The following is a 23,978-nucleotide window of genomic DNA, read 5'->3' as shown; positions in this document are numbered from 1 at the left end:
ATCATGTCATATGCTGGAAATATAGCAAATTGCAGGGCTCACTTGATATGCCAACCATTTTAAGTCCCAATAGGCTGTTTGGTACATGAAAAATTGAACGAAGCCGTTCAACAGGTTCAGAAAATCATTCTCACACTACAATTGTTTCTGTTTCACCAGAAATGCCCGTAAAACACAGCTACTGGTGTGACAGATTTGTACAGCATTGAACTTGTAAAAGAAATGTTTGAATAAGCAAACTAAATTGCTTGCTTTGTTGCAAATAATTTTTTGTTACTGAGCTTTCAAGTCTGTGTGTGCGTCACTTGTATCTGAGAGCCCAGTACCAAGTCACTTTTTCTTAATGACAGTTCTATCCACTGTAACCATGTGTTTGATGAATAAATTAAATTTAAGTGAGTGATTTTAAACAGGAAAAATTGAATTAATTTTCCATAGCTCAGGCATGAAAAATAATGCAAGCCTCTGCTAAAAATTAGAAGCAGAACTCCTTGAAAATTTTGTATATTCTGCTCTGAGGTGACATTCTTCCAAAAAATAAAGATTTTGCTTTCACAATCTTGTTTTCTGAAATGCAGAATTCAGTCTAGTAGAATTAGGGATACCATTTGGATCGTTTCCTGGAGGAGAAAGTTAAGCAACATAAAAGAGTTTTTAAAAATCTTATTCTTGCAATGCAGTATTTCAGCGCCTGCATGTTTGAGTAAGAAGCTCCGCTCAAGTGTTCTTAGGGTAAATCTGGACACAGAGATCAAATTCAGGTTGTTCTCAGGAAAATATCACCCCTCATTGATATTTCACTTGTTTCATGCCAGCAGTATCATCCTTCCCTTTTGCTATACTCTAGATCCGCAAAAATCTACAGTAAGTTTTGCAACAGTGGCTGGAAATTTCTAGACATTAAGAAACTGATGTCCTTGTAAGGCTGCCAGTGACGTTGCATCACGCATACAGCAGCATGAAACTGCATGGCACTATCAGTAATGTTTCAACGACATCCTTTTGCTTATCCTGTCAATATAGGCCTGACCTGAAATACTCTTCCTGTTTCAGTCCCAGCCCCACAAAAAAAGCACATGACTGTCAGCACTATGTCCATTCAAGTCCTACAGGTCTGTCAATACACATTACTTTGTCCCTGCAATGCATTGCTGTTGTGAATAAATAAACTTATAATCCATTCTTCATTTTGAAAGCCCTTTTAAATATTTTTTTTCTTGTGTGCTACTGAAGATGGTTCATCGCATCTATATACTGGTTTAACAATAAGTGTAATGCAGGTTGGAAAGGACCTGTGGGTGAAACGTCACAGTGCTTATCACTCCCTGCTCAGAAAGTATCTTGACACAACTTGTGTCCATTGCCTCTTTTCTTTTCACTGTCCACCTCTGAGAGTCTGGCCCTGTCTTCTCCAAAATTCCTCACTGGGTAGTTAAAAAACAGCAACCAGACCACTCATTGACTCTTTCTTTTCCACAGTCAACAACCCAGCTCTCTAAACCAATTCTTGTGTAACACGTTCCAGCACTCTAGCTATCTTAGTGGCTCTCCACTGGACTCCAGTTTGTCAATCCTTTGTACCAGAGGGTCCAAAATTTGACACAGTACTCCAGATGTGGCCTCACAAGTACCAAAGAGAGGGGAATAAATCACTTCCTTTAACCCACTGGTTGTATTCTTGCTCCTGCAGTCTGGTATGTGGATAATGGCACATGAGTATGTATGTAACAGTAACAGGTCACTATCAATATAAAGCTCATTTGAAAAGGCTAAATGGCTGACATTTTAGCTCACAGCTGCCATCAGATCTCAGGAATAATGATGACGATAAAAATAATAATATCAAAACCAAAAAACCAAACCACCCACACAAGCCCCACAGCATTGTAACAAATAATTATTGAATGCTATCTCTTCCTAAAAAATGATAATCACCTTTACTTGGAACCTTCTGGAGAAATATAGACCTTTAATAAAGAAGAGTCTATAATCCTTCTGGGAAACATATTCCATAATGAGCCATCCATAATACTTTTCCAGTATTATAATTTAAGGTCATTACTTTTTGTCCCATTCTCAGCAGGTGTGAGAACAGTTTACCAAAATTTGCCAATGAAGGATTACTTCACGAACAGGTCAACAGTTTGGGAGACATAACATTCATCTCCAATATAATGCTCAACATAATGGCTACCATTAAAAAGTTCCTTTACAACTTGCCTGTGAAGAGGCTATACTTTACTGCTCATATCTTACAAACGGTGCTCCTGCTAAAACTTCCAAGAACATGTGGTGCTTTTCGTAAAAGTATAACATTGATTAATGCTCAGTCTACGATCTTGGTTTTACCTTCTCCTTTCATCCTAACCCTGATACTGTCTGACATGTAAGGTCAGGATACTGTCTCACATATAAGAATTTGTGTCTGCTTTTATTTTTTTCTTGTTGCACTGGACTATGAAATTCTAGTGAATAACAATACCTAGTTCACTGTGTGCCCACAGCGTATACCAAATTATATCCGTGATCTCACTTTTGGCCTTCAGGTCTTAGCACACTAAGTAGAATCGTACCTATTAACCTGCCACAGAAATAATGACTAAGCAAGGATTTGCCAAATTACAATTTGATCTAACAGTCACTTGGCAACACATGAAGTGTGCAATTCTCAGACAGACACTTTCATATTTGCCCCAGATAAGGTTTATACTATGTCAAAACAGAAATGTATTTGCATTTTCCAGGAGTATTTAAACAAAGGGGAGAAGTATTTGCAACAATGGCATTAAAACCAGAGAGGTATAGAGGCATTCCTCTTCATTCTTACTTCTGTTGAAATTCCCTTCAAGGACATCATTAGATCTTCAGATTCTGATTACAGGACTGTAACAACAGTTGCAGTCATGTAAAAAATTTAGTGGAAGGGGGAAGAACTCACTACCATACTTCCATTCTTCTAAAAGAGTCAAATACTGTGACTACTTTACAAAACATGCTTACCTTGGTCAGTATTCTTTTCAGGACTGAGAACAGAAGGGCTTGATTCTATTTCTGAAGTTCGCCAAATACCTTGGCAGAAATCATGTGCTGTAGATGAAGAAAGCTGGACCTGCTGGGATTGACTAGGACTCTGCCCGAGTGGCTGACTTTGAATGATCTCTGAGGATGTATCTGGCTTTCGTTGCTTTGGCTCATGATTTTCAATAGAGAAATCTAGCTGAACCTGTTCAAATTCAAACACAGTCTTACAGAGATATGTACTTTTCACATCAAAGACATCTGAAAACTGTTTAAATCTCACAGTGGCATCTTGGTCTTGGAAAGACAATGTTTCAGCAAGAGGCAAGATGAAAGAAAATTATTATTTTTTATTTTGAAAGGTTGTACAAGAAGATTAATTACAACATCATGAAAGTGACTGAGAAACTCTACTTTATTAAGTATTAACAGATACTATTTCGTATCGGACCAATGAATAACTGAAAAAACACATGTATCATTAAGTCTTCCAGAAGATGACTGTTGAGCAACTGCAATTGAAAAATCCAACTGAAGGCAAATTACATTGATGATAAAACTGCACTGTACCTCAGCGGATGGCAATTCTGTTTCTTCCTCACAGCTGCTTTGCGCTTCTTCCTTTAAGCTAGGGCAGGCAATTAGAGAAGAGATGCTTGAAGAATGCTGTTCCTTTGCATACTGCAGCTCCTAATATGAGATATTACATTAACACAACTAACTCATGGTCTCTAAAAATAATACATTTATAGCTCAATTTGCTGTTACACTTCTAGATTTAAAATGACCAGTTACAAATAATGTTAAACAAAATTATGTTCCCTTCAGATCAACAGGGCCAAACTATCCTCTTAATAAACCTCTTACTAAATCTGTTCAAAACCTGTTATTTCTTGCTGCTGTCAATATCATCCTGCTTATTACTCAAGTTTATATTGTCAGGGTCATTCTTCGCTTTTGTCTTTTCCCATCATTAAATTACAGAAGAAAAACTCCCAAAGAAGTCCTAAAAAATCAAATAAAATAAAGCAGCTATGGAAAAGTAATTTGTCAGCAACTAAAACCACCTAATTACTCCACAAAGTTTCACCAACTTTCAACATGTAGCAATTAAAGAGAGATTTGATGAAAAGTGAGCTGTTTCAGACCTGTAAAAGGAGATGAAAATAAATACCAAAGTCTTTTGCTATATATCTAAGACTAAAGAAATAAAACATGAGCCCATCATATAAAGCAACTGACACTGAAATTCCTGTAGGTATAATAGTAACAAATTCTTTCAGGTTTTGGTAAGGATTATGATCTTGAACACAGGTGCAATTAGAACAGCCATGTTTGGAAGCTCAACCTGGAGCTCAGCTTCAGTGCAGGAGTGGAAACCTCAGCAGGTATGTTCTGGGTAAAGAGCAGCCTGGAATGAGACTACTGAAGATGAACAGCTTGGATATAAAAAGGGCTATCCTTCCTTCTAGTCTGGACAAATTCCATCAGTAACAGAGACGATCCCAAAGGTTCCAGAGCTGGAAAGATCCTCAATGATAGCCACTTCAACCACGACCTCCAAGCAACCCATGAGCTGAAGAGGCTGGACTACTACTCCTGGAGTTTAGCACACCATCTGGAAACTCACAGACAAATGCTACCCCTCCAAGAGCCATGAACGTATTCTATTTTAAAAATCTATTTATTCTTAAAAAAGCAAAACCAATCTTTAATGATTTTAAAAAGAACGTGGGAGGCACAAGATGTCAGAAAAATGGCAAACACAGTACCTAGCTCATTAAAAATAAGGCAAGGGAAGACTGGGATGGACTTGGAATTAATATTCATTGGCCTAAATTTAAGACAGCCAAGTTCTAAGATAAGTTATGAAAGAAAGAAAAATTAAAGAGGTGGAGGAGAAAAAAAAGGGTAAAAAATGTAGTTTTGCATGGTGGCAATTTTGCCTAGATCTGGAAATCGCTTTTATATACGTTTAGTATAAGCATTTAACTAACTCTTTTCAGACCTCGATCCAAGCAGTGCACAGATGAAACAAGTAGGCTACAAACTGTCTACTCAAATGCTTGGCTGGACCCTAATCTCCTTTGTAAAAATTATTCCCAGTGCTAAGAGTTTAAGAGCTTAAGAAACAGTTCACTGAACTGAAAGTTCAGGTGAACAAGGATGCCAAGCTTGTGACTTCAGGTTAGTAAGAGGTTCACGAGCATCCTGAACGAATTATATATCCACAAGCAGGCTGAGGCATTCCACAGGAAGTTCACCTATTGGCAGACCACTTTCCAGGCTTCCGGCACAATTTAACAGCTGCCTCACCTATTTCCTTCTGAAACCCCACAAGAGGGAGATCAGAATCATATGCCCAGGACTGTCATCTAGGACCAGAGTTGACCTTTTCACCTTGGAGTTTTACAAGAAGTTTAAGATCTCCTGCTCCAGAAGTAGCCCATACCGCTGTCCCATAAGATGTATCATTGATATGCCAGCGAGGCTATTTATTTAACGCTCCTCGATTCTTTTCTCTGAGGACCTTCATCATACAACAATATGCTAACACTTCTGAGGACAGTGCTGCTGTGGCAGCTCTTGATCAGGTCCTCAGACTGTCAATGAAGAGTTGCAAAACAGTGCTGCATTCTCAGACCTGTTCTCTCAGAGCTCAAATAATTAGAGCCTTCCCAGTCTCCGAACCCAGATGGCTTTTACTATGGTATGTCCTAACTAGTATTTTTGATGCCCTCACTAATACTTTTGATGTGAAAAGAACTTGATTAGATAAATTAGGTAAAATAAAACAGATTGTCCAGCTCACGTTGCACTTACCTGACTGACCTGTTACAGTTCTCAATTTCTGTTATCTTAGACTGTCTGCTCTATCTAAGGAAGAGTAAGTGTCCATTAGCTCTTTAAAGGTACACCAGGTGGCATTCTCCATTTATCACTGTCTGATTGATGGTTTACAATGTTTGCTCACACTGCAACCTTTAAAACTTCTTTATTGACTAATGAGCAGTAAAGAACAGGGTTTTATTTTCACTCAAGCAATCTGTTCGGATTTGGTTCTAATTGACTCTAACAGCACAGCATTTTGGACTTCAGGCAACCCTTCTCTATCTAACAGGAGCGCCCCTTCCATTGGATATCTTCTGCTAGGAAGAAGCTAAGAGGAATTCAAGTACCTGTGATGGGTTCTTCCCTGCCAGGTTCCCTTAGAACATATTCCAAAATGCTGCCATAGATTCAATCCGATAGATTCATCTTAGCAAAGAAACATGTGTACCCATTTCCTTCCCCTTTCCCGGCTGAAATACAGCTCCATACTTTGGATGCTTGGAGAGCCTTTCCCTTTCATATTCAAATGTTTGAGCCCTCCAAACAAGTACTATCTGTTTTTACTACTATTCTTTATCCAAGAGAATAGCAACCCTGTGAGAACCTGGATAACTGTCTGCCTAAAGACGTCATAGCAGAACACTGAACTTGACCCTGTCAACACTTGTTCTCAAATTTAATTGCTAGATGATCTTTGCCCTTCAACTTTTTACACTATTTTCTTAAATCTATCAACCTAGAAGTTTTTATAATTAGTCCAGCTAACATCTCTCATGGGTATATAATTACTGGGCTAATCTGCAGTGCTGTTTTACTTCAAAGGAAAAAAGTCATCTATTTTTGCAGAACTAAATTGCAAATCGAAAGCATGGCATCCCCAGACATAGAACTGGTTAAACTGGTACCAGCTGAGTCACTTAACCTTCATTTACCTAATCTGTAGCACTTATTCTAAGCAACTACAGATATTAATAAGTTTGTTTTTTTTTCCTTTAACACCATTCTCAACTGTAAGAAAAATCAAATACTCATGAGCATTTACTTCCACTGGCTCTTTTAAGAAACTCATCTTTGTTATTCAAACTGTCTGGTCAGATAGCATACATTTTGTAATACACTTAGGCCAATCAGATAACATCTGAAGAAATTAGTGATTAACTTCAGGGTCAAAAATCCACAGGATAGCACGCTCAAAATGAATACGTGGTTATTCCATCTTATCTTTTTAGAATGTATCTAGATGTGAAAACGTTGAAGACGCTTTTAGAATGTGTTCAGATGTTATAATTTTCAAGTAAATGATTGACAATTATGATTTCTTAGGGCAATCTGACAACATGATAGGATTATCTCCTGTGTAGTTTCATATTATCACAGAGATCTTAGTATGTAAAAACAGAAACATTAAACTTCAATCTCCTACATCATCCAGGTACCTGGATGAACCTTAGTAATACACAAAAAGGCTCTCAATCTGTTCTTGATTTCAGTTAAGAGAAATAAGAATGAATAAAGAGAGGATTAAAAATAAACAGAATTCTCCAGAGCAGATTAGCTTCAGCTGATTTTTCCCCAAAGGCACAGGAGACTGCAGTTTCAAACTGACAGGCTTGGAAAGCAGCTCAGCAGAAAAGAGACAGGAAACCTGGTGGAGTACAAGTTGAACATGAGGCAGCAATGCATTCTTGAGGCTGCATCAGAAAAAGCATGCCAGCAGGTCAAGGGAGGTGATTAATTCCCTCTACCAAGCACTATGCAACCACATTTAGAGTATCGTGTCCACTTGTGGGCTTCCAGTACAAGACAGATATGGACATACTGGAGCAAGTCCAGCAAACAGCCGCAAAGATGATCAATGAATTGGCGCATCTGACATGGGAGGAGAGGTTGGGGAAGCTGGCCTTGTTTAGCCTCCAGGAGTGATCTTTTTAACATGCATAAGCACCTGATGGTGATGGTGGGAGGAGGTAAGGACGACCGAGCCAGACTCTTTTCAGTGGTATACAGTGGAAGAACGAGAGTCAATGGTCAGAAAGCAAAGTACAGGACACTCTAGTTAAGTGTAAGGGGGAAAAGCACCCCAAACCCCAACCTTCTTTACTGGCAAGGTGATCACACACTGGAACAAGTTGCCCGGATTGGTTCTCAGAGGAAGTATCTCCCCAGCTGAACTTGGTTAATAATTCTACTGGAGCTCTATACCTCGGAGCAACAACCTTATCCTTTCTGAAAGAATATTGTTTACTGCCCTCAAAACTACAACAACAATCAGGTGCTCTGACTCAATCCTCACAGGAACAAATCTGCTGATCGATTAAGTACATAGTGAAATCCTGACTGTCGAAGTCAGTGGGAGGTCTGCCAATAACTACTCGGGGAGCCAGGATTTATCCATTTGTCTCTCTAACGAAAGCTGCAATTTAACTATTAAAAGTCATATATTAATTACAAAAGAGATGAGACAGGTTAATTACATCTCCTGCTTTCATATATGGAAAATGTGCTATTACAATAATTTGGACAAGGTTGTTTTAAAATCCCACCACTGTGGATATTTGGAAACATGCTCGCTGATCAATCATTTTCACATTTATCTTAGAACATATTGCAAATCCTTCAAATGGCCTACCTTCCCATACTTGTAATTCAGGATTGCATTTATTCTGCATTAACACAAGTGTTTCTGAAATTCCTTGGATGAAAATCATGTTTAAAAATGTTAATTTTGAGTCCCAAATATAACCCTTTATGTAAATGGGATCACATCTGGCTGGCAGCCAGTCACTGCTGGTGTTCCCCAGGGCTCAATTTTAGGGTCAGTTCTCTTCAATGTTTTTATCAACGACCTGGACACAGGAGTTGAGTGTGCAATAAGTTAAGTTTGCCAATGATACTAAATTAGGAGAAGTTATTGATTCCCTTGAGGGTAGAGAGACTTTACAGAGAGATCGTGATAGATTGGAGCACTTGGTAATCACCAACCGTATGAAATTTAACACGAGCAAATGCTGGATTCTGCACCTGGAACAGTGTAATCCTGGATGTCCGTACAGGCTTGGGGACAAGAGGCCGGAGTGCTGCCCTGCAGAAAGGGATGTGGGGGTTTCGGTTGATGGTAAGCTCAGTATGAGTCAACTATGTGCCCTGGTGGCCAAAAAGCCAACCACATCCTGGGGTGCATTAGGCACAGTATAGCTGACCAGTCGAAAGGAGTGTTTGTCCCACTATACTCAGCATCAGTGGGGCCTCACCTCGAGTACTGTGTGCAGTTTTGAGCTCCACAGTATAAGAAGGATATAGAAATATTAGAATGTGTCCAAAGGAGGGCAAGAAAGATGGTGAAAATACTAAAACTTATGACGAGTGGCTGAAGATACTTGGCTTGCTCAGCTTAGAAAAGAGGAGACTGACGGACGACCTCATTGCTGTCTACAACTTCCTCACGAGAGGGAGTAGAGAGGCAGGTGCTGATCTCTTCTTTCTGGTGTCCAGTGACAGGATGTGAGGGAACAGCTTAAAGCTGCATCAGGAAAAGTTCAGACTGAATAACAGAAAGAAGTTCTTCCCTGAGGGTGGTCAAGCACTGGAGCACGCTCCACAGAGAGTGGTCATGGCCCCAAGCCTGTTAGTATTCAAGAAGCATTTGGACAATGCTCTTAAATACACGGTTTAACTTCTAAGTTGCCCTATGTGGAGTCAAAACTCGAGGATCCTCACAGGTCCCTTCCAGCTCAGGATATTCTATGACTCTAAGAAATCTTCCAAGGTACCAAAGAAAGATTTGAGCTAAAGTCAGTGAAAGACATTTAAATACAGAATTTAAAGGAAAGTTACGTTCAAGGAATTAGAACTGGCTTAACTGCTCATTATCACTAGATTTCAGAGAGTGAAATCATTACCTGTGTTGTAAGGCTGTGCTGTAGATGCTTCAAAGCTGATAGCTGACACTGTATTCTTTTGACAAGCTCTCTTGGAAAAACACTACCAGAGGCGATACAAGTTGTGCAGCGCTTAGAGCTAACAGGATGCCCAAATCCTATGAAGGAGAGAAAATACTGAGGAAGGCATTCTCTGTTGTTGTTTTGTCATCAATATTACATCCCCAGCAAGTATTTAGAGTGGATATAAATGAACCACAGAACACAGGCCTTCTCATTGCAGGCGGTTTCAACGCTACGCAGAAATAGGCCTTGTGTTCCTTTCCCTTGCTTCACTGCCAGAGCAACTGTTGCACGGAACTTAAACGTCCGCAGTGAAATCTTCTTACATTACATATACTCTTGATTCAAGTGTACTCCATAGTGAGCTTATTCTGCTTTCTCTTTCACTTTCATAACGCATTAGTTTTTATTCCAAGAGATAAGCTACCTCTTTTCTGCTTTTAAAAGATGTCTTAGTTCAACTTCAAGTTCCCACACTGACATTTAAGCACCAAGGAGTCCTTCATCTAAGATGTTCATCAACAAAAAGTTACTGCCTACAGACTCTCACTGTTCATGTTGGCACCTCCTATCACAGCATAATCTTACTTGCAACAATTAGCATCGCAGTCTCACACAAACCACGCAGACCCAGAATCCATCAGGTCCAGCACTTTGTTTTCATATTAAAGCCTAGCTTTCTCCAGCTCAAAAGATGAACTAATTCTCAGGTTTTATTCTCAATATATAAGCTATCACTCTCCTGTAGAATAAATTTACCTTCCTTTAATACCATTCTGACTTCTGCCCTGAGTCTGTTTCCCATTTCAGTCAGTTGCTGTTTCTCTTGGCTCAGAATTGAGATTTTTCTTGCTGCTTCCTTCAGTTTATTTTGCATTTCTTGCAGAGTGCAGCTGACACCATATTGAAGACCAACACCAAGACTCATGTCAGGTAACTGTTGTTCAAGATCCACCATCTTTTCTTCAAGAACTTTGGGGTTCGGCCCCTGAAAAAAGCAGACAGTGCTTATAATGAATATTTTGAAAGTGTGGTCTGCAGGTTTAGAGATTTGTACAAATACACATCAGAAGCCGGTTGAAGAAAAAATGTAAATTTGAAGTCTACAGCCCATTTTTGAGGGTCCATTTTCAAGATTTTGTTAGCAATATAAGGCAAATTAAACTGTGGAGCAAAACACTATAACAGCCTGGGACATTCCCACAAATATTTTTAACTCTAGGTGTAAAATAATACACATAGGATAAACACCACATAACTGTAAACTAGAGATCAGTTAATTTTAAGATATAATGTGGAAAACACTACAGCAGATAGCAAGCTACCACAAACCCTTCTCTGTGTAATCATCACGTGCATACACATATACAGGGTAGGTATTACTTAAAACATTTGTTTTAAAGAGAAAGGCTGCAGAGTGAAAAGTAAAGATTCTACAATCAGTTTTGTCTGAGCAAATCTTATTAAGTCCTCTTGCACATACACATTATGATATTTACCCAAAAGATCACATCCTTATTTTTCAAGAGCTGTATACTGTCCTCTTTCAGTGACCTTTCTACAGAGATTTTTCAATATCCATTTAAATACTTATCATGCAGTGAACAAATAATCTCCCTACAGACTTTTAAAATACTACATTTTGCCACAAGTATCCAAATATGTCACATACATTAAAATAATTTTATAAAACTCTTGCTCATCTATATGTTTACTCTTATATATATAAGCTAGTCAGAAGTGTACTACACTGTAATTGTGCAATCCCACTCAGTTTTCAACTAAATCACCCTGAACACTGTGATTCAAGGAGTACACATTGAAAGGTGTTATCCATCCTGACAAAAAAAACATCCACCATTCCCTTGGTGTGTCATGCAACTCCCATTCTCTTATTTCTTTGGATAGTTTTACCATAAAAGAGGAGGCCCTTGAGAACATACACAGAAACATACAAGTCCACAAACACTATAGGGGAGAAAGGTGGAGAAATTAGTGCAGGACTAGAATCTAAAAATACGAAAAGATACCAAAGTGAAAGAAAGAAGGAACACCACTTTGGCATACATATAACAATTTATATCAAAGCAATTAATATAAGCACCACAAATTACTACATTCTACCCTCATCATATGAACAGTGAAATTAACACATCGAGGCTTAACATCAAGAGAGGTCAAGGCAATGACCAATTACAGTACCACTGGTTGCCACACTGTGTATCACCTTCAGTGTACCAAGAGGCAAAAGCACATCACATGCCTGGGGCAGAAAGACCATCTGCTTAAACTTCTATTTTTCCTGAACTTTTCATAAAAACATTCAACAGCATTATACAGAATATTTTTTTTCAGGTGACAGACCGTAAGCTGTAGAGTTAGGAGTGGAAATCAGAAATCTTTTTACCTTTGGATCCATGTCCAGAGCAAAACTCTACAATACGAAAGAGAGATAACATGGAAAAGATGGGTACTAAAAAAAGGTGGGAGGAAAAACTCTCCTCAGAGCCAATACAAAGAGAAAAGAAGAAAAATACACATACGCACAAAAGTCTACATGGCTATTTTACCAGCTTCCACAATAAACTTTCCTCTTTTTCCTTAGCTGCATTTTAGCTCTGGAGTCTATAATTTTGAGATTATGGTCCCAGAACCTCTGCGAAATGGATAAAAGAAAACTATCACTATGGCTCTCCGTGTTGACTTCACATCTGCACCCCCCCCTTTTTAGTTACCATTATTGCTCAACAGATTCTAAACTCCCTGAGGTACAAATATTTTTGCCTATAATTCATCATGGCCTTAAGTACATCCTTAGCACACAATTAATAAACGTAAGAAGCACAGAGACAGCATAGAAGAATGTTAAAAGATAAGCACTTCTAAAATCCAGTAAGAAATTCTAATGAAGTTATGCCCATTGTTAAGACATTCTCAGAACTGTTTCCAGCTGCCAGTCTGTGCCTAAGAAGGCTTGTTATGCACTAAGGAAGGAGAAATAAAGCAGACAGCAGAAATAGACAGGAAATGATAGTTCAACATCCGTGAAGATAGCATCAACTACAATTCCATCATTTTCTTCAAGTTTTGGCCTGCATATCTACTATTTTACTATCTGCCGATACATATAAAGTACAAGTAATTCAGCGTTTCACACTGAAGATGCGCACTGCTGCCTGAGAAATGTTCTTGTTCTCACATCCAACCCTAAGCATTCCATTATAGTTTAGCATCATGAAGCAAAGGATTAATCTCGGGCACAGAGAATGTTCAGTTCCCATCTTACTGTCCCCAAGGCAAAGCCGCTTTCTACTTTTCATTTAAGGTTCTGTCTCCACTTAAGGAAACATGAAGAAAATGAGAACGCATCTTGGACAGTAGTTTGTAAAACATTTTGTGCAACAGAAAAGAATAGTTGGTATAAAATTCAGTTTTCACCTAATTCTGGAAGTGGCCAAAGAGAAAAAATAAATGTGTTGTCTATACTGGCACACAACGATTTCCTAAATATAATCTGACAGCAGGAACAAACAAATCTCCTTTTATATTCAGCAAAAAAGACACAAGTAAGATTAAACATGGATCTGTGCCTGGTGGGGTCGTACATGTTTTCACACAAGGTTCCCAAGGCTCCAAAGCTTTATTTAAAATTGGTATTATTTCAGTTCTCAAAGCTCTTAGCTTTTAATGTAATCAGCACCTCTCATCCTTGCTTATTACTCAGCTATTATTTCCATTTTCTTGAACTTAGATGGTTACTGGTGAGTCTTAACAGTAAGATTAAAGCATGAAACAGATACTGGTAGATTTTACACATGACTTGAGGAAAACCCTTATTTTTAAATTTTATTTTAACCTACCTTACTTTAGACTCCGTTTACTGCATCATGAAACCATTGGGACACAGGAAGGGGAAAAACATACAGTGACTTACTCCTTATGTAGATTAGATATTTGTCCCAGTTTTCAATTCCTTTATTATTTTTCCAAGAGACACCTCTCACACTTCAATGCCGATACTGTTCCTACCCTTCACGATAACACAATGGCAATGACATTTGTAACCCTAGAGCTGAGCAAAACCGCTCCCAGAGCCAGTGAGCTTTTCCTTCACGGGTGGCGGCAGCCGCGAACCGACGCCCGTGCTCAGCCACTCGCGCCGCTCGCACCGAGCTGCTCCCCAGCGGCCCGCCGCGGCCGCGCGTCCCGCCCCCTAGCGGGCGCCTGGCGAACCGAGCCCGCGAGCCGGCAGTTACGGCACGTTCTGGGAGGAAAAGCCACTCACCCCCTAATCGAGCCTGCGACGCCACCTGTGAACTTACTTATCTCCAACCACGGTTCCACAGGACCTTCTCGTCAGAGCCCATCAGTAACAGCATCCACAGTTCCATCCCTGTTCACCAAGCACAGCCTGGGTGGGGGGCACGTCGAGAGCAGCCTGGGAGAAGGACTTAGGGGTGCTGGTTGATGAGAAGCTCAACACAAGCAATGTGCGCTGGCAGCCCAAAAGCCAACCGTATCCTGGGCTGCATCCAAAGCAGCGTGGGCAGCAGGTCGAGGGAGGGGATTTTGCTCCTCTGCTCTGCTCTCGTGAGACACCACCACCCCCCCAGCCCTGCAGTGCTGCATTCAGCTCTGGGGTCCCCAACATAAGAAGGACATGGAGCTGCTGGAGCAGGTCCAGAGGAGGGCCACAAGGATGATCCGAGGGCTGGAGCACCACTCCTGTAAAGACAGGCTGAGAGAGTTGGGGTTGTTCAGCCTGGAGAAGAGAAGGTTCTGGGCTGATCTTATAGCAGCCTTCCAGTACCCGAAGGGGTCCTACAGCAAAGCTGGAGAGGGACTTTTAACAAGGATGTGTAGTGATTGGACACAGGGCAATGGCTTTAAACTGAAAGAGGGCAAAAACTTGATGAGGTGACCCACAGTAGTTTGACAATTTGCAAGTGAAAAAAAAAAAATCAAGAAGGGCTTGAAAGATGGGAGGTGACTTGTGCCAGGGAATGACTAGTCAAAATTTTTCCCTAGAAAGAATGAGCGTAAGTTTGGCTGAAAAAATCATTGCTGGCTCTCACCTAACTTACACTCATTACTAACTGACCACGTAAGCGTATATTGCTTCAGTTTTTAATATTTATTCAAACAAAAATACTGTGCTATGTATTTAATTACACACACACGTTCATTCAGATATTTTAGGTAGTTTAAACTTCATACCTTTTCCATTGGGTTTACTATATGATCCAAGTTCGTTGAGCTGACTTCAATATTGCTCAATGTGGTGCCAGTTGAAATATTATTTTTCCACAATGAACCTAAAAAACAAGTATAATATGAATGTATATGTATTTATACAGAGTTAGGCTATCTTAGCGACAGCTGCTTCAGAACTTCGTCTCATTAACATACATGTATACCACTTCAGTAGATATATTGTAAACAGAGCTAAAGAAATAGAAACAATAGTATAATCTCACAGCAGGCAAACATCAGTCAGCTACAAAATACAGAAGTGGCCAGAGATGACACATTAGAAAGGTCAGTTCGTGCGTAAGGAGCACAGAGAAGTTTCTATTTCTTCCAATCCTTCATTATTTAATCATTCTTGGGAAAGTGGCAACACTGAGTATAACAAGAATAATTAAAACACAGTAGCTTCTTTCAATCACAGGGGAAAAAATCACCAATAAATGGAAGTTAATCTGGAATTATTTTTTTTTTTTACTTCCAGTAAAAATGTGAGTCTGAACATACTGATGTATGTGGACAAGTCAAGGGAAAGAACAAGTGACTTTCAGGAAACCAGAAGCGACCATCCAAGTTCATTGAATTAAAGTATTTCAGCCATAAAGAAAATGGATAATACATTTCTGGCAACTTATATTTATCAGCTAAAAAAGGCTATTGCTTCTCTTGGAGAGAGAGAAGTTAACTTTAAAATTTATTTAAATTTTATTTAATAATAATAAATAAATTTAATAATAATATAATAAATCATATTATTTATATATCTATAATAAATAAATACATGAAATAAATAAAATAAAAAAAATTACCACTAAACTCTAGCAGTGGTAAATCTTTTACATATCTTTTACGTATTGGACTATAACATCTTCAAAAAACAGTGGACTAACTTTAGCTCCCTGTGACAAAAAACTATGCTTGAATTTGCTTTTTTTTTTAAATTTAAAATTAACAGAAGTTTTATTTTAATAGGTTATTAATGTCTCATTATTAACAAAGTGAGAATATGCTTATATTTGTTAAAAATGCCTGCACACTTAATTAGCTTGTGATTCCACTCTACTGTACAAATGACAGTTTAAAACTAATTCTGCAAACTGGCAACACACAGATCCAGTCTCACTGCAAAATTAAAACAGAGAAGTGTAACAACAGCAAAACAGCAGGTACAACAAAATACCTTTCATCAAACCCATCTTATTTTTTCTGAAATACAGAAAACAATGCATAGTGGCTCTGGAATAGTTTGAAGCAATTAAAAATTACATGTTTACACAGATGAAGCACACAGATGTAGAAATCAGTTATCTACCTGCACTTACATAACTGGTAAAAGGTGCTAAACACAGGACTATTTATTCCATAGAAGTAAAAGATGACCTTGAAAAAGTTATACTTTGCCCATCTTTTTTAAAAAAACAAAACAAATCAGAGCTGGTTATTCCATTACCAAGTTATAGTTGATTTCCCTTCCTCTTTTGTCCAGGCTTCCAAAAGTCACAGGAATGTTTATGACGAAAAAGTCGTTTTGTTTGGAAACAAGTCTTCATGAGAGCCAATTAAAACCAAACTTAAGAAATTTTCAGAAATTTACTACAAAATGTATCTAGTTGTAATGGACATACCTTCCACAGTTTTTTTTTTTTTTTTTTTTTAATGTTATCAACTTTGACTTTCCTGTAAAGGACAATGAAAAATATAAAAATGAAAGTGTAAGACATGATATACTGAAATGTTTCTAAGAGATGTTAAAAATCACTCAACTAATGGGTGACAATATCTGGTAAGGGATGCATTTGGAAGTATTATATACTTCTAGTAACGAGACGTTTTAAAATTTTAGCTTCCTGAGAGCCACCACAAAGGCCACCCAGTAAACACACTAACCAAGAAGGGGATCTCCTTAATGCTCTGTCATAGCAGGCAGAACAAAGAAAGCTTGATGGGTACAGGACAAAGAAACTGTGATAATGAACTGACTTCTAGGAAAACAGGAGTCATCAACAACTACACCTGGAACTGATGCCCTATACGCACTTACAGATCTACACCAGAAAGGTATAAAAAGTAACTCACTACCTACCCAAAATGAGCCTCTCTGCAAGAGCTTCCCTGCAGGCCATCTCCTGGACAGACCAGACCCTCACTGGGGACACCTAGCTGACTCCAGCCTCAGTGATGTGGATCACCTTTGAAGTGAGACTTTTTTTTTTGTTGATCAGTCCCACTTCTGGGAGAGGTTTGGTGAGTGTCATACCAGTATCACCTCACATATTTATAGGCACATGCACAAGTAAAGGTTTGTAAGAAAGACATGGACCTGTTAAAGCAGGTGCCCATGAAAATGATCAGAGGACTACAATACCTCTCCAATGAAAAAATTTTTTATGATGAGGGTGGTGAGACACTGCAACAGGTTGCCCAGGAAAGTTGTTCATGCTCCATCATTGGAAGTTCAAGGTCAGGCTGGACAGATTTGAGCAATCTGATCTAGTGAAAGATGTCCCTGCCCACGGCGGGGGCTTGGACTAGGTGATCTTTAAAGGTCCCTTCCAACCCAAACCATTCAGTGATTCTATGATTCTATACACTTGCTTTCACTAGTTGGAAATCTGTAATAACTTCTAATATACATATATTTGCTTTATTCTCACAATATATACACACATTTGCTTTCCTAGTGGTAATTTTGTAGTGACTTACAGTGTGTGTGTGCATTTGTTTTTACTAATAATAGTTTTGTACCAATCTGTAATACAAGAAGTTCTCAGAATCTCAGACCTCTGTGTGCTTGTGTATCGTGGAATCCCGAGAATCCCACAGTCGCAATCTTTACCCACCCGTGTCTTGGGTAGCCCTCACAGGTCATGACTGTGACTGCTACACTTCCTCTAAACTGAATTTAGAGTTCCATAGCAAGAGTTGTCACCTTGCTCTGCAAGCTGTCTGTTTTCTGTCAGAGGAAGAGAGGACAACATCTGCTTATCAAGACTCTCCATTTCTTTCCTCATTTGTGCAACAGCAGCCTGAAGGTTGGCATTCTGCTCCTGCAGCTTTTTTATTTCCAAGGTAGGAATATCTTTGCTTGGAGAACTTTTATCACCATACTGAAATATCTGTAAAATAAAAGTACAGTTCTGTAACAACCCTTCATTAAATAGCAACATGTATTCTCTCCACACCACCACACACACCGATCCTATTACTTTCAAGCCATGAACAGACTTGAGAGAAAAGAACCCTAGGAAGTAAAAGGAGAGATCTGGTTATTCTGGGGATTTGCCAGGGAAAAAAGCACTATGATGAGAATCTGAGATGGGGGAAGGCACACAGATGGGGAGGAGGATGGCCACAGAGGTGGCTCTGTCTTATCCCTGTTGTTTTTTGAAGTGTGCTATCTCTATCTCTCCCATGCATGGGTAACCCATCTCCTTAAAGAACCCTCTGGTTCAGCAGCAGTCCCTTGTCTGACTTGCTAATTTCTGAATGTGTAATTGGAGATCATTTGTTCACAAGAACATAAAGAGGCTGGACATCCTTTGTTAAACTGGAAAAGTGAAAGGAGTGTATGGATTACATCTAGACAAACTGGACAATGGACAACATCCAGAAAACCTCTAAGCCGTTCAATTCTAAAATAAGTAGCAAATTTGCGCATTAGTTACCGATAAGCTAACAGCAAACAACGTAAAAGGAACATTTGTTGTTCAGATGATGACTGAAGCTCTGGCTTCACAAAGGCCTTGAGGCCTGACTTTTTGGAATGATACTTGGTGGAAGTATGAACTGATGAGTAAATGTCATTCTTATGGACTTCTAGAACTGAAGAGGCTGACAAAACCCAGCTTGCCAAAGCTGCTTAAACTACCGTAAAAACCCTAATTTATATTAGTAAAATATGAGCAGCTTGCTTATAGAATAATACATCCCAGAATCATTCTACTTCTCAAATTTTTGAAGGGGAATTGGTCAGTGTTTTCTCCATGGGCTGCACAAAGCCTTAAAGATTACCTTAGAAATTTAGTTTAGAAAGCTATTCCTGTGTGAATAAAGCGACGGCCTAATCAGCACAAGAATGTGAAATGTTCTAGATCACAAACTTTAAGAACTGCTTTAAACCAGATGTTTCTAGCTCCAGAATCCAACTCTTGACAATAGTCAGCAACGTATGTTTAGTAAAAATATAAGAAAAAGAACAAACATGGAAACGCTTCCTCTCATGTGCCACCTCAATTTCCAAATTTGTAAGTTTGGGAGAGAGAAGAAAAAGGAAAAACAGATGTGACAAAAACCCTCAAACACATATATATTGATTAGAAAACATGTTTCCTGGTCACTTGAAATTCCAGTACAATCTTCAGAAAAAATTCTAGTAGGATCAATGGGATATAAGAATCAGGATATTATGGTCCTGACATTATTTATTTCTGCTCTTTCTTTATTCAAAATGTGACTGCGAACATTTAAAAAGAAGTTTCTTTAGACCAATGGCAGTGTATTATAACTGTGGTTTCATCCAAACAGAGAATGCAGGATTTAGATTCCACCCCTGTAAAATCCTCTCTAGCTGATGAAAGCGTTTGTCATCAGCTATTTAAGAAATGCAGATACTACTCATTACAGCAATATTAGAAAGCCATGCAGTTGTGGAATATACACTCCTACAGTCACTAAATCAATCTTATTTCACAGACCATCCAGACTAGATGTTTGGGAAAAGACCGTCTAATGTGTTTGGAATATTTGTATTGAATGTTGTTAATTTATGTTTCTGAGCCCAAAATATGCTTCTTGGTATTCAACCCTAACCGTAAATTGTTGCAAAATAGCAGTTCTGCCTCTTGAGAGGGCAAGGCAATCCATGAGGCCCTGCACATAGGACACGTGTCAGCAAAATAGTCAGTCTCAACATTTATGCCTTGCACAGCCTCAAACACTACTCCTTTTCTGTCTTCTCCATCATTCCCTAGTTCCCTCAGTTGCCATCTGTGAGTGTCATCTGAAAGTGTGATCTGGAATGCTAATGGCCTTCAAATTAAATTTCCCTGTCATAAAGACAACAGCTGCCCTACAGCCTCTTTCTCCTGTGGCTCTTTCTGCCCTAACAGTACAGGGTATGCAGAAGATGAGGATAATCTTTATTCTGCTTTTACAAATTCTCCAAGGCTGTTCAGGCGAGGAGAGGGGAAAAGAGAGATTGAAAAGGCATGAAGGGAAAGGCATCAGCAGGTATCAATACCTTACCCAAGTGTGTTCCGAATTTTGGGGCCCAGAACTTCATCTCAACCTATAACATACACACCAATCACTGCAGTTTGAACCAGAAATACAACTATTCCAGATTTTTGCTAGTGGAAAATGGTCTAGACAGAAGACCACATAATCATCCAGAATTACTGTAAGCAATCTTTTCTTATCTATGCACTTGTATGGTATTATTAGCATGCTCCAGTTAGGCAGACATGACCTAAGTCACACTCAAGATCAGCTACAAGCAAGATTTTCCAGGTTGGTGTGTTTCACATATCTGTTGCTTAATTAAAGGCCAAGAATGACTACTGCAATATTTCTAGCACCCTCATGGGGTCTCAGACCAATCTGAAGAAAGGATCTGTACGCTGAAGATACTGTACTAGAGTGTATTTAAACCTTTCTTGCCTCAGTTGTTTGAACCAGAGGCTAGTCAACATACTGTTCCTTCTTTAAAAAGGCTAATTGACACAAATGTCATCTAAAGGGTTGTCAGCCACTGGAATAGGCTGCTCAGGGAGGTGGTTGAGTCCCCATCCCTGGATGTGTTTAAGAATAGGGTGGATGATCTACTTAGGGATATGGTTTAATGGAGATTAAGGACGGTTGGACTTGATGATCTCTAAGGTCTTTTCCAACCTATGAATCTATGAATCTATTTTAAACTTAGAATCACTTTCCCCCTGTTTGTTTATAATTCATTTTGTACAGAAAAATTAAGAGAAAAGGTTCTAGTTCAGAATAATAGATTTTTTTTTGTTGTTTATTTGTTTTTTAAACAATGGCCCTTCACATAAATCAGAGACAAAAATGGTTTTGCTGAGATGAGTACTGCTTATCCTACAGGCCGAAAGTGCAAACCAGAGACAGAGTATATCAAAATAGAAAAGTGTGACACTGAAAACAAAGTCTTGCCAACAACAGTAACAGTCAGTTACAGTGGAAGACAACAGTGAATGTGAACAGTAAAAGAAGAACCCCCTCCCCAACCCTGGTTCTCTTGGTACTTAAATGATCAATTTGAAAATCAGTTCAGATTGAAATTAAATTGGAAAAGCAACTTGCTCTGTAGTTTTTGCTAGCAGTCTACTTTTGTCTAATTTATCATAAAAATTGTTTTCAGGAAATATATTTCTGAATACAACACTTCCTGCATTCAGAAACCGCTAGGCTTGACATGCTTAACACTGCATTTTCTTATCAGCAAGCTCTGGTAATACACCCGTAGCTCACTGTTGAGCCTCTGCAGCTGCCCAGTAGGGCGCACTGCAGCACACTCCTTACTTTCATTCTTTTACAAAAGACAATGCATTATCCTTCAGTATGACTTCAAATCAGCATTACGTTTGCAATTTTAAATGGGTTTTTAAAAATACATGTATTTTAATAAGTAGCAATAAAAGGGAAACTATTTTGTGATACTAAAATAAAAGACATTATTTTAAACAGCTGACAAATTAGTATTTTGAAGCACTGCCTTGAAATTTTAACTTTACAACTTTAAAATCTACCTTGAATTGCGACTAATATAGAGTCTCAGGAATATTCCAGAAATTAATTCTTCCCATTCTGATGTGCCATTGTCCTATTTTGGAGCAACAATCTACATTCAGCGTGCTCGTTTTGCCAGTGAGTAATGGATCAGAGCCATATGGAAGCCTGTGAGACCTAATCTATGTGTATTCCAGAGTACATATGTCTGTATTTCAAACTAAACATATGAAACAGGTGAACTGCTTACAAGTCACCCTGTGAAAACAAGTCCCATAAAGCTGTCATGTCAGAAACACCATGGTGAGAAAACTCCATACGTCTCTATGCAACAGATGGTTCCTAAACAGCGTTGATTTGATATTCTCACCTGCTCTCTGGCTGAAGACAGACTTTGTGTTAGATCCTCTGATTTCTGATACCAATTACTTTCAGCATTCTCACAGAGCTGCTGCCAGTTCAGTTCTGCTTGCATTTTACTCTGTTTCAGAATCCATTCTCTCTCAGCTGCCAGAGACAGTTGTTGTTTATACCTACAATACAGAGAGCAAAGTTGTCGATTTCAGCAGGATGTTTTGTCTTTGTTTTTTGTTTTTTAAATCTCAGCCTTGTTTGCTGTCCTCATCTTCTTTCCTTGTTCTATTTTCCAAATTATCTATTTTATTCTATCTCACTCTAAATATTTTACTGGACAAAGTATTTTAATTGCTTAGAGCTCAGCAGTCTCCTAGGGTCCATCTGTAAGGGTATTTAGAATCAGCTTTGGACATCAGCTCAGCTAAAGCGGCATAAACTGCTCTTCACCACCAATACTGCTCTCAGCAATACTATCCACAGCATGTTTCTGATTTGATAATAACGGAAATGAGGTACAAAAGAGCTAGGAATTAAAATCGTTAGATTGTCAGGGTAAAATTTCAAAGCTCAAAGACTGCTGCATATACATACATTGAAAACACACTGCAGAAAGAGAAGAGATAGGAGGTACACAAAATGAGACAAAACCTCATATTCAGAATTTAAAGGCTTTCAAGACAAGTTCAATTGTCATATGACGGAGCTTTTAAAACACAAAGCTGTCAAGACTTCAGGGCACACTTAAGATAGATTGAAAATGTCACTTGAGATAAAGTCTTAGTCTTATTTAACACTGTGCATCTTTCTGGAACTTGGCCAGCTGTGCCCTCAACTTCTCTTCCTGTCCATACATTGACTGAAATAGAAATTCTTTAAAGGTAGACTCCTTAGAAATCTCAATCAGATAAGAATCTTGGACTGTTTCTAGCACGACAATGAAGTCTACATACAAGAACAATCCTCCTTCCATGTTAATATATTCTTGCTTAAGACAGTTAATGAAACATGTGATGCGATTTTGGTGTTCCTCAGGGGTCAGTATTGGGGCCGGTGCTGTTTAACATCTTTGTCAGTGACATGGACAGTGGGATCGAGGGCACCCTCAGCAAGTTTGCTGATGACACCAAGCTGTGTGGTGTTGTGGACGCGCTGGAGGGAAGGGATGCCATCCAGAGGGACTTTGACAGGCTGGAGAGGTGGGCCTGTGTGAAACTCACAAAGTTCAACAAGGCCAAGTGCAAGGTCCTGCACATGGGTTGGGGCAATGCCAAGCACAAGTACAGTCTGGGCAGAGAATGGATTGAGAGCAGTGCTGAGGAGAAGGATTTGGGAGTGCTGGTTGATGAGAAGCTCAGCATGAGCCAGCAATGTGTGCTTGCAGCCCAGAAAGCCAACCATGTCCTGGGCTGCATCCAAAGAAGTGTGGCCAGCAGGTTGAGCAAGGTGATTCTGCCCCTCTACTCTGCTCTCATGAGACTCCACATAGAGTACTGCGTCCAGCTGTGGGGCCCCCAACATAAGAAGGACAAGGACCTGTTGGAAAGGGTCCAGAGGAGGCCACAAAGATGATCCGAGGGCTGGAGCACCTCTGCTATGGAGACAGGCTGAGAGAGTTGGGGTTGTTCAGCCTGGAGAAGAGAAGGTTCCAGGATGATCTTATAGCAGCCTTCTAGTACCTAAAGGGGCTACAAGAAAGCTGGAGAGGGACTTTTTACAAGGGTATATAGTGATAAGACAAGGTGCAATGGCTTTAAACTGAAAGAGGGGAGATTTAGATTAGATCTAAGGAAGAAATTTTTAACATTGAGGGTGACGTAGCACTGGAACCGGTTTCCCAGAGAA

General features: G+C 39.2%; 1 protein-coding gene across 2 annotated transcripts in view; it reads right to left on the bottom strand.

The window, feature by feature from the left end:
- CCDC57 (coiled-coil domain containing 57) overlaps positions 1 to 23,978 on the bottom strand; it is a 43,486-nt gene that overhangs the window by 5,152 nt on the left and 14,356 nt on the right. For both annotated transcript variants that reach the window (XM_086624242.1, XM_086624241.1), the window contains 7 exons: positions 22,150 to 22,312; positions 17,968 to 18,154; positions 15,009 to 15,106; positions 10,551 to 10,779; positions 9,750 to 9,886; positions 3,589 to 3,708; positions 3,001 to 3,223 (listed from right to left, as the gene is read on the bottom strand). In XM_086624242.1, coding sequence (XP_086480368.1) covers positions 3,001 to 3,223; positions 3,589 to 3,708; positions 9,750 to 9,886; positions 10,551 to 10,779; positions 15,009 to 15,106; positions 17,968 to 18,154; positions 22,150 to 22,312 — 1,157 coding nt within the window. The remainder of the gene's footprint in view (positions 1 to 3,000; positions 3,224 to 3,588; positions 3,709 to 9,749; positions 9,887 to 10,550; positions 10,780 to 15,008; positions 15,107 to 17,967; positions 18,155 to 22,149; positions 22,313 to 23,978) is intronic.

Source organism: Tauraco erythrolophus, chromosome 20 (assembly GCF_009769465.1).
Source record: "Tauraco erythrolophus isolate bTauEry1 chromosome 20, bTauEry1.pri, whole genome shotgun sequence".
Classification (NCBI taxonomy): domain Eukaryota; kingdom Metazoa; phylum Chordata; class Aves; order Musophagiformes; family Musophagidae; genus Tauraco; species Tauraco erythrolophus.
Note: the sequence above shows the minus strand (reverse complement) of the source record. Positions and strands in the feature narration are given on the sequence as shown.